Raw genomic sequence first — 11,430 nt, 5'->3', positions numbered from 1 at the left:
GGTGGTGCCAGGGAGCGGCCCCGGCGCCGCCCTGAGTCGCCCCTCCGGGGCCGCGGTGCTTCTCCGGGTAACGGAGCGGAGGGAGCGGCCGCAGCAGCGAACCCGGCCCCGGTGGCGGCCCCGAGCGGTCCCTGTCCCGGGAGCCCGGCGCCGGACGCGCCCCGAGCCCCGCAGAACCCGGGGTGTCGGGCCGGGCGGCGCTCCCGGAGCCCGCTCCCCGGGCGAGGGGCTGCTCCGACCCCGGACCCGCCGGTAACGGCCCCCGGGCAGGGCTCGGGAGTGGAATGTCCCGGAAAGGGGTCACCTGGCAGCGGAGGCTGCGGGAGCCGGAGCCCCGGGACTCTGCGGGGACCCCGGTCAGTGCCCGGCCCCGAGCCCGCTCATACCCCGCCCCAAACGCCCCCGGTCGCGGAGGAGCCGCGGTTCAGGGATGAGCCCCCGGAGTCGGTCGGTAGCAAATACTTAAAGGGCAATAAATCGCAGCTGGAGAGACCCGTCTTGATCTTCCTTCTCCCGACTCTTCCCCCGTCCTGGGACCGTTCCTAACGGCTGCTGACAGCCCGACGATCCATCACGGCCCGCGGCGGTTGCGGGGGGGCTGCCCGGCGGCTCCGCACCCGCTGCTGCAGCGGGGAGTCCCGCGAAGCCTCACAATGTGAGCCCCGGGGGTGACCCCTCGCGGGGGACGGTGACCCCCGGACAGACCCTGCCCGTGGAGCCGGTGCCCGTCCCCTGCCCGTGGGGCTCCGCGGCCTCTCGGCACCTCTCCCTAAAACTGTGAACTACTGGAAGCGAAGCGGGATCCCATCCCGAGACGGGCGGCTGCCAACATCTGGTGCAGATCAGGAGCTCCATCCATCCCAGCAGTTCTTGCTCACACAAACTTCACTTCATTTTAACGGGAGTTTTGTTCAAGCAAGTTTCCGTATTTGAGTGAAATCAAGGGCTGAACTGCCTCACTTTAAAGGAATAATAAAATTATAAACAATAGAACCAGACTTCAGGAAAATAAAATGCTGATTTGTAACTGCAGAGGAAATAGTTGCACATCCTAAACTTCAGAATTCTTTACGTTGGTGACGTTGCATCTTGAGAATATTGTCTCCATTTTCATGACCAAGAATTTAATACTATAAAATCCACTATCTTTTCCCCTCTATGTTGACAGTATCTGTCTAATAAATGAAATCAAAGAAAACGTTCTTTCAGTTAAGTCTGTCCAGATCCAGGCACCACCAAGATGGTGCTAAGGACCATAAGGACTATAATGGAATCTACAAGAGAATACAAAGGTGTGGAAGCCCCTGCTGAGATTCCTGGGTTCACACGGCGCTTTGCGGGGCCGTTTGTGTGCGGCTCCGCTAAATGCCCCGGGGGGATGGAACGGGCTGTGAGTCTGTGCTTCACCTGAGGCCGGCAGAGCAGCCTCCTCGGTGTGACTGGGACGGACGTGGAGCCGCTCTTGGGCCCCCCTGAATTTTCTTGCAGAACAAGGTGGTTCTGTATTTCCAGAGAGGCGTCTGCCAGCGGGAAGGTGTGTGCTGTCCCCTTTAAGCAGCCTCATAAAATATCCGTCATTTTGATGGAGAAGCTCAAATGTCAAGGAAATGGCTCACAACCCAGAGTCACTTTATCTCTGTCATTAGGTCCATGTCTCAGGCGCAGTAACGGCTGCCGAAACGCAGCTCGTCAAACCCCCTCGGGCTCAGCGCTGGGTGCAGCCCCCTGTAACAGAGCCCAGGGGTGTGTGTCACACCTGGAAAAGCAAACACCATCCTGGTTCACAGCCCGGATCCCGACCTCCCCCAGACCCTCCGCTGTGCAAAACCTCATGGAATTCTAAGCTGAAAAGGGCCCGGGGACAAGGGCAGCCCTTGGAGCTGCCCTGCCCGAAGTGGGTGCGAGTCAGAGGGGGGTGTTGGTGGTGGGTCCCTGTGCTCAGGCTGCAGGTGACCCACAAGTGACGCCAAGTGGGGCAGTCCCGTCCTGAGCGGCCGGGGTTCCCCACAGCAGCAGGAGATGAGCTCTGGTCTCTGACCCCACACCTCCCCCTCACCACCCACAGCCTTCACACCGCGTTGAGGCCAGGCTGCTCCCCCCCTGCCCCCAAGAAAACGCATTTGGTAGTGGTTTTTTCCCCATCATACTCTGAAATAGGCTCCAATAACACCGCACCAGTTCCCTGATCTGAAATGAAAAGTTTTGATGTGTTTGAAGTATTGGTATTCACACGCAGTGTTAATGAAAACCATTCGAAGGTCTTGCTCTTTTCTTGAGCTGGAAAAACAAGTTCCCACTCCCTTTGTCAGTCTGGCAGAAAACTGACATTGTTGATGTTTTCTTTCCCAGACATACCTCTTCAATGACTTCTGTTATACAATGTTCAATGACTACCCCATCCATAGACACCCTTTCACCAGCCACAGTCAGCAGTGGATGAGGCTGTTGGTGGCTGCATTTTCCTGTAGGTCCTTAAAACCCCTCTGCTGGGAAGCAAAGCTCCCTGTTAGTTCTGAGGGCTCTTCCTCCCTCAATGTGAAGAAAAATCAGATTCTAGAAATAGCCAATGAATCCTCTCCCCTAATCCCCCGTGTTCTGGTGAAAATGGTTGTCAAATTGCACATGAAATGCAAATAAAAATTTTTACAGATTATACTTTTCTATCCTGAGACTAATCCTGGTCACACCACAAGAAGAGACGAAATAGCAGGAAACGTGTCACCTCTCAGAGGAGCGTCACAGGTGTGTACGTTCTTCTTCAGATACAGGTTGAATCTATTGATGCTTCTGTGTGGAAACTGCAAGAGGGAACAGAGATACCCTGCTGCATCTCTCTGCTCACCTTCAACGTTTGCCTTCCCCCCAGGGGCAAGGGAAACTCAGGCAGCAGGAACCCCATGAGACTCTGGCCATTGAGAACATCTGGTTGCCTGCCCAGACAGTTTCCAGACCCCTTTTTTTATGGCAGGATTTTACATCACGTGTAACCACGTGGAATGGAAATACAGGGCAGAGGAGTCAGTTGCTCACGGGGCAGCGTCAGACCGAGGACAGGGCAGTTCAGTTCTGCCCACGTGTTATCGCCGCAGTGAAACGTGAGTGCAAACCACAGCTCACACGTTCGTCTCAGCTCTTCTTTTCTTTCTGGGGGACAAAGATGACAGAGTGTGTAATGAAAATTACTCATTCTCAGCTTCCATATTCTAGTTCCTTTATCATAAAAAGGGGGAGATAAACTTCTTCCTTCCTGGGACTAAAACCAGTGAAGTACTAACTCTTTTCCACAGATCTATATACAGGTTCAGAATTTGTTTTCCAATACCGATGGCATTAAAAGAGTTCTTCCTAGAGTTTCTTAATATATATGATTTTTGTACTGCTTCCATCTTTCACCTCCATGTGTGGGTGTACCAGGGCTGTACAAAGGCCCCAGTCAAAAAGCACTGCTGCTCCCTGGCACGATGACACAGGGAGCTGTAAAAAAAAAGGGATGTAATTTCTTAATGATACTATTGCAAACCTATTTCCTGTTTCAAAATTATGCTCATTTCCTTCTCAGACACATTTAAAACAGTCTGGCTCCCAAAATCATTTCTAAGCTCTACAATAACACATGATCTTTTGGAGGCCATCTGAGATGTGTTTGTGGGAAGGAGGTGTTCCCACTCACTCAATAAAGCAGCCCAATAATACATGAGATTCTTTGCCAGGTTTATATAAATTCCTTCAACGCTGGACAATTCCAGTGATTGTGCTCTGGTTTTGCTGAGAGTCAGTGAACCCTCTGGGGGTGGCAGCCGAGCAGACACATCTCCCCCGAGGCTGTGGGTCTCCCCGGGGGCTCCTCACCGTCCCAATATTGGCTGTTTTGCCCCCGCCCCACAGAAAGGGCCCTGGGGCCCCCTCGAGGAGCTGCACACACCGACCATGGGAGGTCCTGTCCGTGCCAGGAACTAACTGTGCATCACCACACCAGAAGGGGCAAAAATTACACTTAATGAACTCACAAATATTTTTTCCTGCAAATTTAAGTGACGAGAACCCACTATGACAAATATATAAGACATTCATAAAAGTAAATGGGTAATTTTTAACAAACAGTTTTAAAAATGTAGCTTTAAAAGTGCACGTGGTGAGTAGGCAGGTACCAGGGAGAGGGAACTTTTCAATAACGTAAGAGCAGAACTGCAAAAAGCCGTTTGAATCTCTAATGAGGCAGAAAGTTGAAATTATTTCAGTGAGTTGGTGTCAATGGTCTCACACCATCCACACTAAAAGCATTCAGAGCATCTTATTGATCAGGTTTGTAACCACAGCTGAAAAGCACAGATGTTTTCTCTCTGTTGTATGATCTTTTCGGCTTTGTTCCTTGTAGTCCCAAAGCTAAAATCACATTCAGCCGTTCAGCACGAGGCTGACCTCACCGCTGCTGAGGAACAGGCAAAGCCGTTTTGCCCGTTCATTTGACAAATACCTGAATCTTCTCTACCCAAACAAAGAGCTGGTGCTACCAAGGTGATGCTTTATAAACAGTATTTCCAAAGTAGTCAACTCAAACACACTGTTTGATAACTGTTTTTAAAGAAACACTGGCATTTTTTTCTATTCATAAGCAGCTGATTCCTGCACCAAAGGAGTGTCTCAAGCTAAAATAACCACCACTCCCCAGCAGGGCAGTATGGTGCATTTCAGGTGCTGTCCACAAATTCCACTCTCTGTAGGTGACACCCCACATACTCATGAACAGCCTTTTAGACTTTAGTTTCCAGAACTCCACATCTAGGATGAAGTCACTTTTCCTTCCTTTGAAGATGCCTGTCCCCACGTATGCAGTACGTCACCACAACACACACAGCTCTCAGTGACCTGACTTCAATGACACACATACGATGGCTCAGGTAAAGGCAGGCTCCAATTTCAAGACAGAGAAACCTGAGAAAAATGCAGAGTGCCAGCTTCTGCTACAGCACACTGCTGTGGACACCTGCATTCAATGTACATGGTGCAGGATTCGATGACACTGCAGGGGAGCAGTGAGAACACCCAGGACAGCACTCACAGAACATAAGTACATAAGCCCTTCACAGAAGGCAACACCTATTTCAAACCATTTTAAAGTAGCCTTTGGTTGAAGAGAGAATGGCCTCTTCTTCTTGCCATGGAAGAAAAGCTCTGAAAGGCAGAGCCGCAGCCAGAAACTACACGTGAAAGCGACGTATAAATCATCCATCAGATCCCACCCTGACCCCCCACCCCATCCCACCGCAGAGAACAACCCACCCCAGAGAGACCCCTTTGAAATTCTCAGGACGTTCTGTGTGAATGTCACGGGCTCAGAAAGCAAATTCCTTTCCTGTTCCACTCCCACAGAAGACATTCTTCACAAGTAAAATATGAAAAATTTGTGATCAGAAACCTGTGTCCATCTGACGGGAACCAAGCGCTGAGCGACGGCACCGCCCCACCGCTGCCAGAGCTCTCTTCTTTGTAGCCGACTGAGCCTAAAAGCATCAAGGAGAGATTGAGTTTTTAGCATTTAATGTCTCTTCCTTCCCCAGATAACCTCCACACCTTGAAACAAAACCCCAAACCCCACCAACATCGTCCCCCTGTGCCCCCCAACTCACACCCCCCAAAAAAATAAAATGTTCAAACCCCATCATTATATTTGCTTCAGAACATTTAGTTTAAGCTGGGGTACCTTAAAAATGTGCATTTAATAGAATGATCTGGCACTAGCCCCGGAACAAATATTTGATCTTCAGATTCCTTTTATTTTATTCTTCTGCCATAAAATGTCCCAAGAGGCTTAAAGCTGCACAACCTCACAGCGCTGTTGCCTCATGTGCAAAACTGGCCAAATACCCTCCTTATCGAGCCTGCGCCGCGCGGGCTGCCGCTGTGAAACACCCCTCCGACCCCGCGCTAACGGGGTCCTCTCATCCCAATGCAAATAATTATTTTCCTTGCCAGCTGCAAACGTACAGAATGTAAACAATAACCACAGGATGAGACCCCGGTGGTCACCTCCCCGTCCCAGCAGCAGCAGCGGGTCAGGGCTCCCACCCGCCCTCCGTGGGGGTCTGTTCCACACACTGGAGGCTGTGGGACAGGACACGCCGTGTCACCTTGTGCAGTGGGGTCCCAAATGTACCACGTGGCCCTTCGACAGCTTTGGCCAGAGAATGACTTCGCTTCGATTTAAACACTGACTCAAAATTTGTAACGAGGTATGTGCTGTGTGACTCATCAGAACCATTAATTTGGACTCTCTTTTTTCATTTCTTGTACAATTTCCTTGGCTCCCACGGTTTGGGGAGCTCGTTCATGGCTCCACAAACAGCTCCACAAACAGCTCCACAAACAGCTCCACCTGCCCGTGTCCCAGGGGGAGCAGCAGCCGCGGCGGGCGCTGGACTGAAGGGCAGATGCAGGAGGGAGCAGGGTTCAGGGATGCTACAGGACCGTTCTGTTGTCTGGGAAACAGTCTCCTCAGCTCTGCGGGATGTGACAGCTACCAGCCAGATCATGTTTTTTCTTGCAAGCATCACAAATGTGCATGTGATCAAGTAGGCAGATGATAATCACATGTTATCACCCACAACTCATGAGCAAGCACAGTAACAGCACAATTAAAGACAAAATCACATATTTTAAAGTACTTTGAAATCGCTGATAATCTTGTGTTGTTTGGAAATACTCATGTAGGTCTCCCCTTCATCTGATCCTTGGTTAATTCTGAAGATGACATCATCTCTTACAAAAACACACCACACTGTCAAACATTTGTTGAATGCAACCTTCTCTCATAAAACCTTGAGGAACCAGCCCTGACAGGTTGTGGTCGTGACATATTATGTCTTAAATCACACATTCACTCAAATCACTTAAATCACTTACATTCACTCATGGTCTTCAAACCATGGTCCTGGATCCAAATCTATATAAAGCTCTTTCTTTCAGAAATCTGGTACTCGATCAGCTGTCTTCTGACATGGGTTAAAGAAACTGCAACCTGGAAATAGAAGTTGAGAATTCTTCACAAAGTACTGCATGGAAGTGGCTACTTGCTCATCAGTGCTGACACCCGCAACAGCACAGAGACAATTATCAGATCAATTATAAACCAAACAGTCCTGAGATCCCCCTAGCTTGCATCTGTCAGAGGCTGACACAGAGCTACGGTCAAGGCAAGCCATCAAATCATTTCCATTCAGTTTTGTGGACCAGAGAACAGGTAGACCCCAGATTTAAGCCCACGTACACTGTCCAGAACTGTAGTGAGTGAGCAGCAGTAAGCGTCTCAGGTGCCACAGACATGGAAATGTCACAGAGATTCTCTCAAAGCTCTAGAATCAGCTCCAGACTCAGCTCCCAGGAAAGGGTTAGTGGGAGCTGAGCCAAAGAATGGTTCACCTGGCATTGGAATTTAGAATTCACAGCTCCCAGTTCAGCCAACTAAGCCACATTTTCTCATTGAACTTTCTGATGTTTTTCCTTTCCTTTCCGCGCACGCATGCACACAGGATGTGTGTGCAGAGGAGCCCTCACACATGGCTTACAAACTTCCTTTCCTGAAGCAGTTTTACTGATGAATTTTGGGGTGGACAGATCAGCTCTTTCCCCAAACTCTGCAGATGCTGGAGATTTGGAAAGGTAGGTAATTATTGAACTAGTTTTAATATATGTATTGTTCTAATGCTGTATTTTTAATTTTGAGCAGCCTTGAGGTGTTTATTAAATTGCTAAATACTTAAGAAACTTAGTTTTGATTAAAATGAATCCTGAAAGGGTAGCTTAGTAATGGCTCTCTCCAAACACAGTGACTGAAATACACAACGTGCGGCCAGCTGTGAAGACGTCTGTTTCCATAACAGCACCCATCTACAGGAAGGTCCACGATGGCACAGGATCCCGTTTCTATGGTAATGGAATGTCTGAGCCTCAAGGATGCACAGAAATCCAGCATGAAAAGTAGGAACTCATATTTTAGACTAAAGGGGTTCCTTTTTTATACTTATCTGTGTCCAGCCACTTGTCACCTTATTCTTATCCCCACACTGTAAACTGGTTAAGCTGGTGACTCTCTTTGGCTTGTTTTTCTGAAGCAGTAGGTGGTATGTAGTCATTCTGCCTGTCCTCCTCATACAACTTCTTACACTGTTGGTTAATTGTGGGAGGGGGGCTCAGCAGAGAGTGCAGAAGCCCCAGGGGGTGACACCAGGGGCAGGAAGTCCATGGGGTGAATTCAGCTGCTGCTTGGCCAGAGAGACCAGAAAGGAAGGGATGGGTACAGAATATGCAATTATGGTCTTTTGTAGCCACTTCAAATAGGCAAGTCACCTGTAACAAATAAATCAGAAGTGTTGGAGGCGGCATGGTAACAATTTTGGCATGGCAGGAGTGTGCACAGACAGACAGACACGCACATCAGCCCGTCTGGGAGTTTCAGGTTTTGCCTTCAGAAGTGAGTTATTCCCCTGCTAAGTGATACCAGCTCTCAGCAACGCTCCTGCTCTCAATTCTTTGTGCTTTCCCACGTCCCTGTATCCAGCATGCCAGCTATTTGCCTGGAAAAACCCTTCCAGATTATTCTTCTGGGGTCAAATTCACAAAGGATCAGTGATGTGTTAGAAGGTGGGGTTAACACCCAGCAAACTCACAATGGAACCTTTGCAGGTGCCCATCAGAAATTAAAACTAATTTAACTAAAACCCAGACTTTTATTTTCAGTAATTTCAGCTCATATTTTGTGCCAAGCTGAAGGCATTTTGGGGCAGGTGTTTGGAAATTCAGCCTGTGCCAAATTCAGTACGGACACGGTGAGGGAAACTGCCAGTTAAAAGTTAACAGTCACATCTCAGTGTGGTTATTTAAGGAATCTTTAGCAACTTGGAACAGAAGAACAAACAGGCTAAATCTCCACCGTTCCGCATGTAACTTATTAGCATGGACAGAACCTCACATTTAAATAACCCCTACAATTAAACAGAAGATTGCCTCTTCTCCCTGAGGACTCGGTGACCTGGGTGAGACTCCCCGTGCAGTCTGAGCCTGGGTGCAGCCAGGGTCTGGGGGCTGAAGACACTTCTTACCCTGTACCCGGGATTTCAGGACAAGGAGATAACAAATGTTAATAGCTGAAAAACTGCTGATGCAGTTTTGGTGTCTGGTTTTGAAAATCAGAGCCATTAATGGTGTCAATAAATTACAAAAAGTCATGGTAATCCAATTACAGCTATTTTAAAACACTAAGGTTCCTTTGTAGCTATGGAAACAAAAATGCAGACATTAATGAGCAAGGGGGAAAAAGCCCTGGTGTTTCCTTGACAACAGATAAAAGCACAGCTCCGTGAACCCCAGAGGGGAGAACGACAGAAACACCTTTTACCCTGACACAGCGCTGAAACGTCCAGCGCCATGAGACACGTCACTGCCAGGAAGCAGCAGGAACTCTCTCCACAGGACCATCTCTGTTCAGTTACCCCATAGCACGAGATGTCCTGTGTGTTCCACTGAGTGTCCTCCAGAGAGGTGGCCATGGGCAGAGGGGACCCTGCTGTCCCACACCCAGCTGTCCAAGAGCAGGCGTTCCCTGAGTGCCACAGAAATTCTCTGCGTATACACACACACACACTATCCATACATATCGTACCTCTTTTCCCAGTGAAAAGCCGTGTAAATATTAGGTAAGATTATGACACAAAAGGGATACAAGGAGTGTACACAACTTTAACTTAGTTATTAGCACTCCAGGTTTAACTGGCTGCTCTCACACAAGCCAGAAATACTTTTGTCTGAGGAACTCGACATTGTTGAAGGACAGTAAGATGAGAGGATGAGAGATAGAGGTGAATAAGACACCAGTAAGATTACAGGGCTGTCTTCCAGTGGACAGCGTACAGCACAATTGACATGTATTGATATGATACTGAATATTGATATGTACAATAATTTTATTAAATTGATAAATAGAAGAGTTAATTGGCAAATTTCCCATAGGTATTTTGGAAGAACTGAATCTTCAAAAGAAGGTCTTTGTTCAACTCTACCCAGCCCATGGCATTGGGAGCATCCCTTCGTAGCAGGAAGGGAAGTGTATCAATGCATTCAAAATCCTAAATTGTTTGTCTGTAGCAATAAAGAGCTGGATACTGAGCTACCAGAATGTAGGGTTTCCTTGACAACATGTTGAGAAAAACCACAACTACATAAAAGATTATGGAGAAAATGAAAAAAAAAAAAAATATATATAGTTTGGCTGAAGGGTTGGGACAGGGATTTACCTGCGTGACGGGGGCTGCTCCGGGCTGCGGGGACACGCTGTGCCCCGGGCTCAGTCAGCGCTGCTTCCTTCTGCTGGCTCTGACACGGATCTGAAAGGTGGTTCAAATGATCAATGACCCTGTCAAATTCTAGTCTCATTTTCTGCAAAATACATTTATATTAGTGTAGCTGGTGGCTTTTAGAGCATTTCTGATGACTGTCAGAAGTTCTGAAGTTATGTTTTTCGATGACAAACAAGAAACAGATGGCAGGAGTATGTCTGTACTTGTGCCTGTGTGAAACGCAGCTAACCTTGCTGGCTTCTGGAGTTGGAGCAACTGTTCCTCTGAAAGCTACATCAATTTTAAATGCATCATAATTGTAATTACTCATATTTATGACGTGATATGCCTGAAAATACCATAGCTTATTACTCCCGCAACCTAAAAGAACTGGAAAGACCCTTCATATTCCTCCTGCAAAACATCTATTTTGTAGAAGAGGCATCACAAACATCCTCTACTTTTTAACCTCTGAAGTGTCAGCACAAGGATGACTTGAGTGAGGAGGGGTAACTGGGGCTCTCTTCGTCACCGCCCTGTCCCCTGGTGCTCCAGAAGCAAAGCTGGATCCCACCTTTGCCTGTTCTCTCGGGTGTCTGGGGCTTTTCTTGGGTTGTAACTACCCTTGTGAATTAACCCATGCTTGTGCTGAATTAATACTAAACCCCAAACCAAATAAACGCCAAATCAACCCTGTAAGATGATTCAGCATTTAAAACCTGACCTAAAACACATTAAATCTAAATTTGGAAAAAAAAGGTCTGTGGGATCTTAATGGAAGCTGCTTTGAGACTAGCTTTGTGTTTTCCCTGCAGGTGAGTACACACTGCTGGTGGGGTGTGAAAATAACCCAAGCACTTTAAAGAAGAAATTCAGTTCTCAGTGAAACACTAGTGTTGCATGCACAACCAGCTGAACCTTCTCATTTTTGTGATTGCCTGAGCATTTTCTCAGCGGCCCCAGGGTCTTTTCCCTGAGGGATCTATTACTTTCGCCTTGTGTTTTAGCTTTTTCCCTTGTACTGGCTTTTCTTTGGCAAGCACACCCATGTTTGCTCCTAATGAAGCTGTGTCTCTCCCTTTTGCTGTTCAAGCACATTTTT

The 11,430-nt window shown here is 47.9% G+C and overlaps 1 protein-coding gene across 1 annotated transcript in view; it reads right to left on the bottom strand.

Annotated features, from left to right (window-relative positions):
* The window catches only part of PRELID3B (PRELI domain containing 3B), a 15,994-nt gene extending 5,623 nt beyond the window's left edge, over positions 1-10,371 (bottom strand). Inside the window, exons 1-3 of the mRNA XM_014955529.1 lie at positions 10,287-10,371; positions 6,901-7,015; positions 5,417-5,501 (exon numbers count right to left, since the gene is read on the bottom strand). Of these exons, the coding sequence (XP_014811015.1) occupies positions 5,417-5,501; positions 6,901-6,910 (95 nt within the window). The 5' untranslated portion in view covers positions 6,911-7,015; positions 10,287-10,371. The remainder of the gene's footprint in view (positions 1-5,416; positions 5,502-6,900; positions 7,016-10,286) is intronic.
* Positions 10,372-11,430: the final 1,059 nt, after the last annotated feature.

This window comes from Calidris pugnax, unplaced genomic scaffold, assembly GCF_001431845.1.
Source record: "Calidris pugnax isolate Ruff unplaced genomic scaffold, ASM143184v1 scaffold50, whole genome shotgun sequence".
In the NCBI taxonomy this organism is placed as follows: domain Eukaryota; kingdom Metazoa; phylum Chordata; class Aves; order Charadriiformes; family Scolopacidae; genus Calidris; species Calidris pugnax.
The sequence above is the reverse complement of the archived record's forward strand: the minus strand, read 5'-3'. Positions and strand labels throughout refer to the sequence as shown.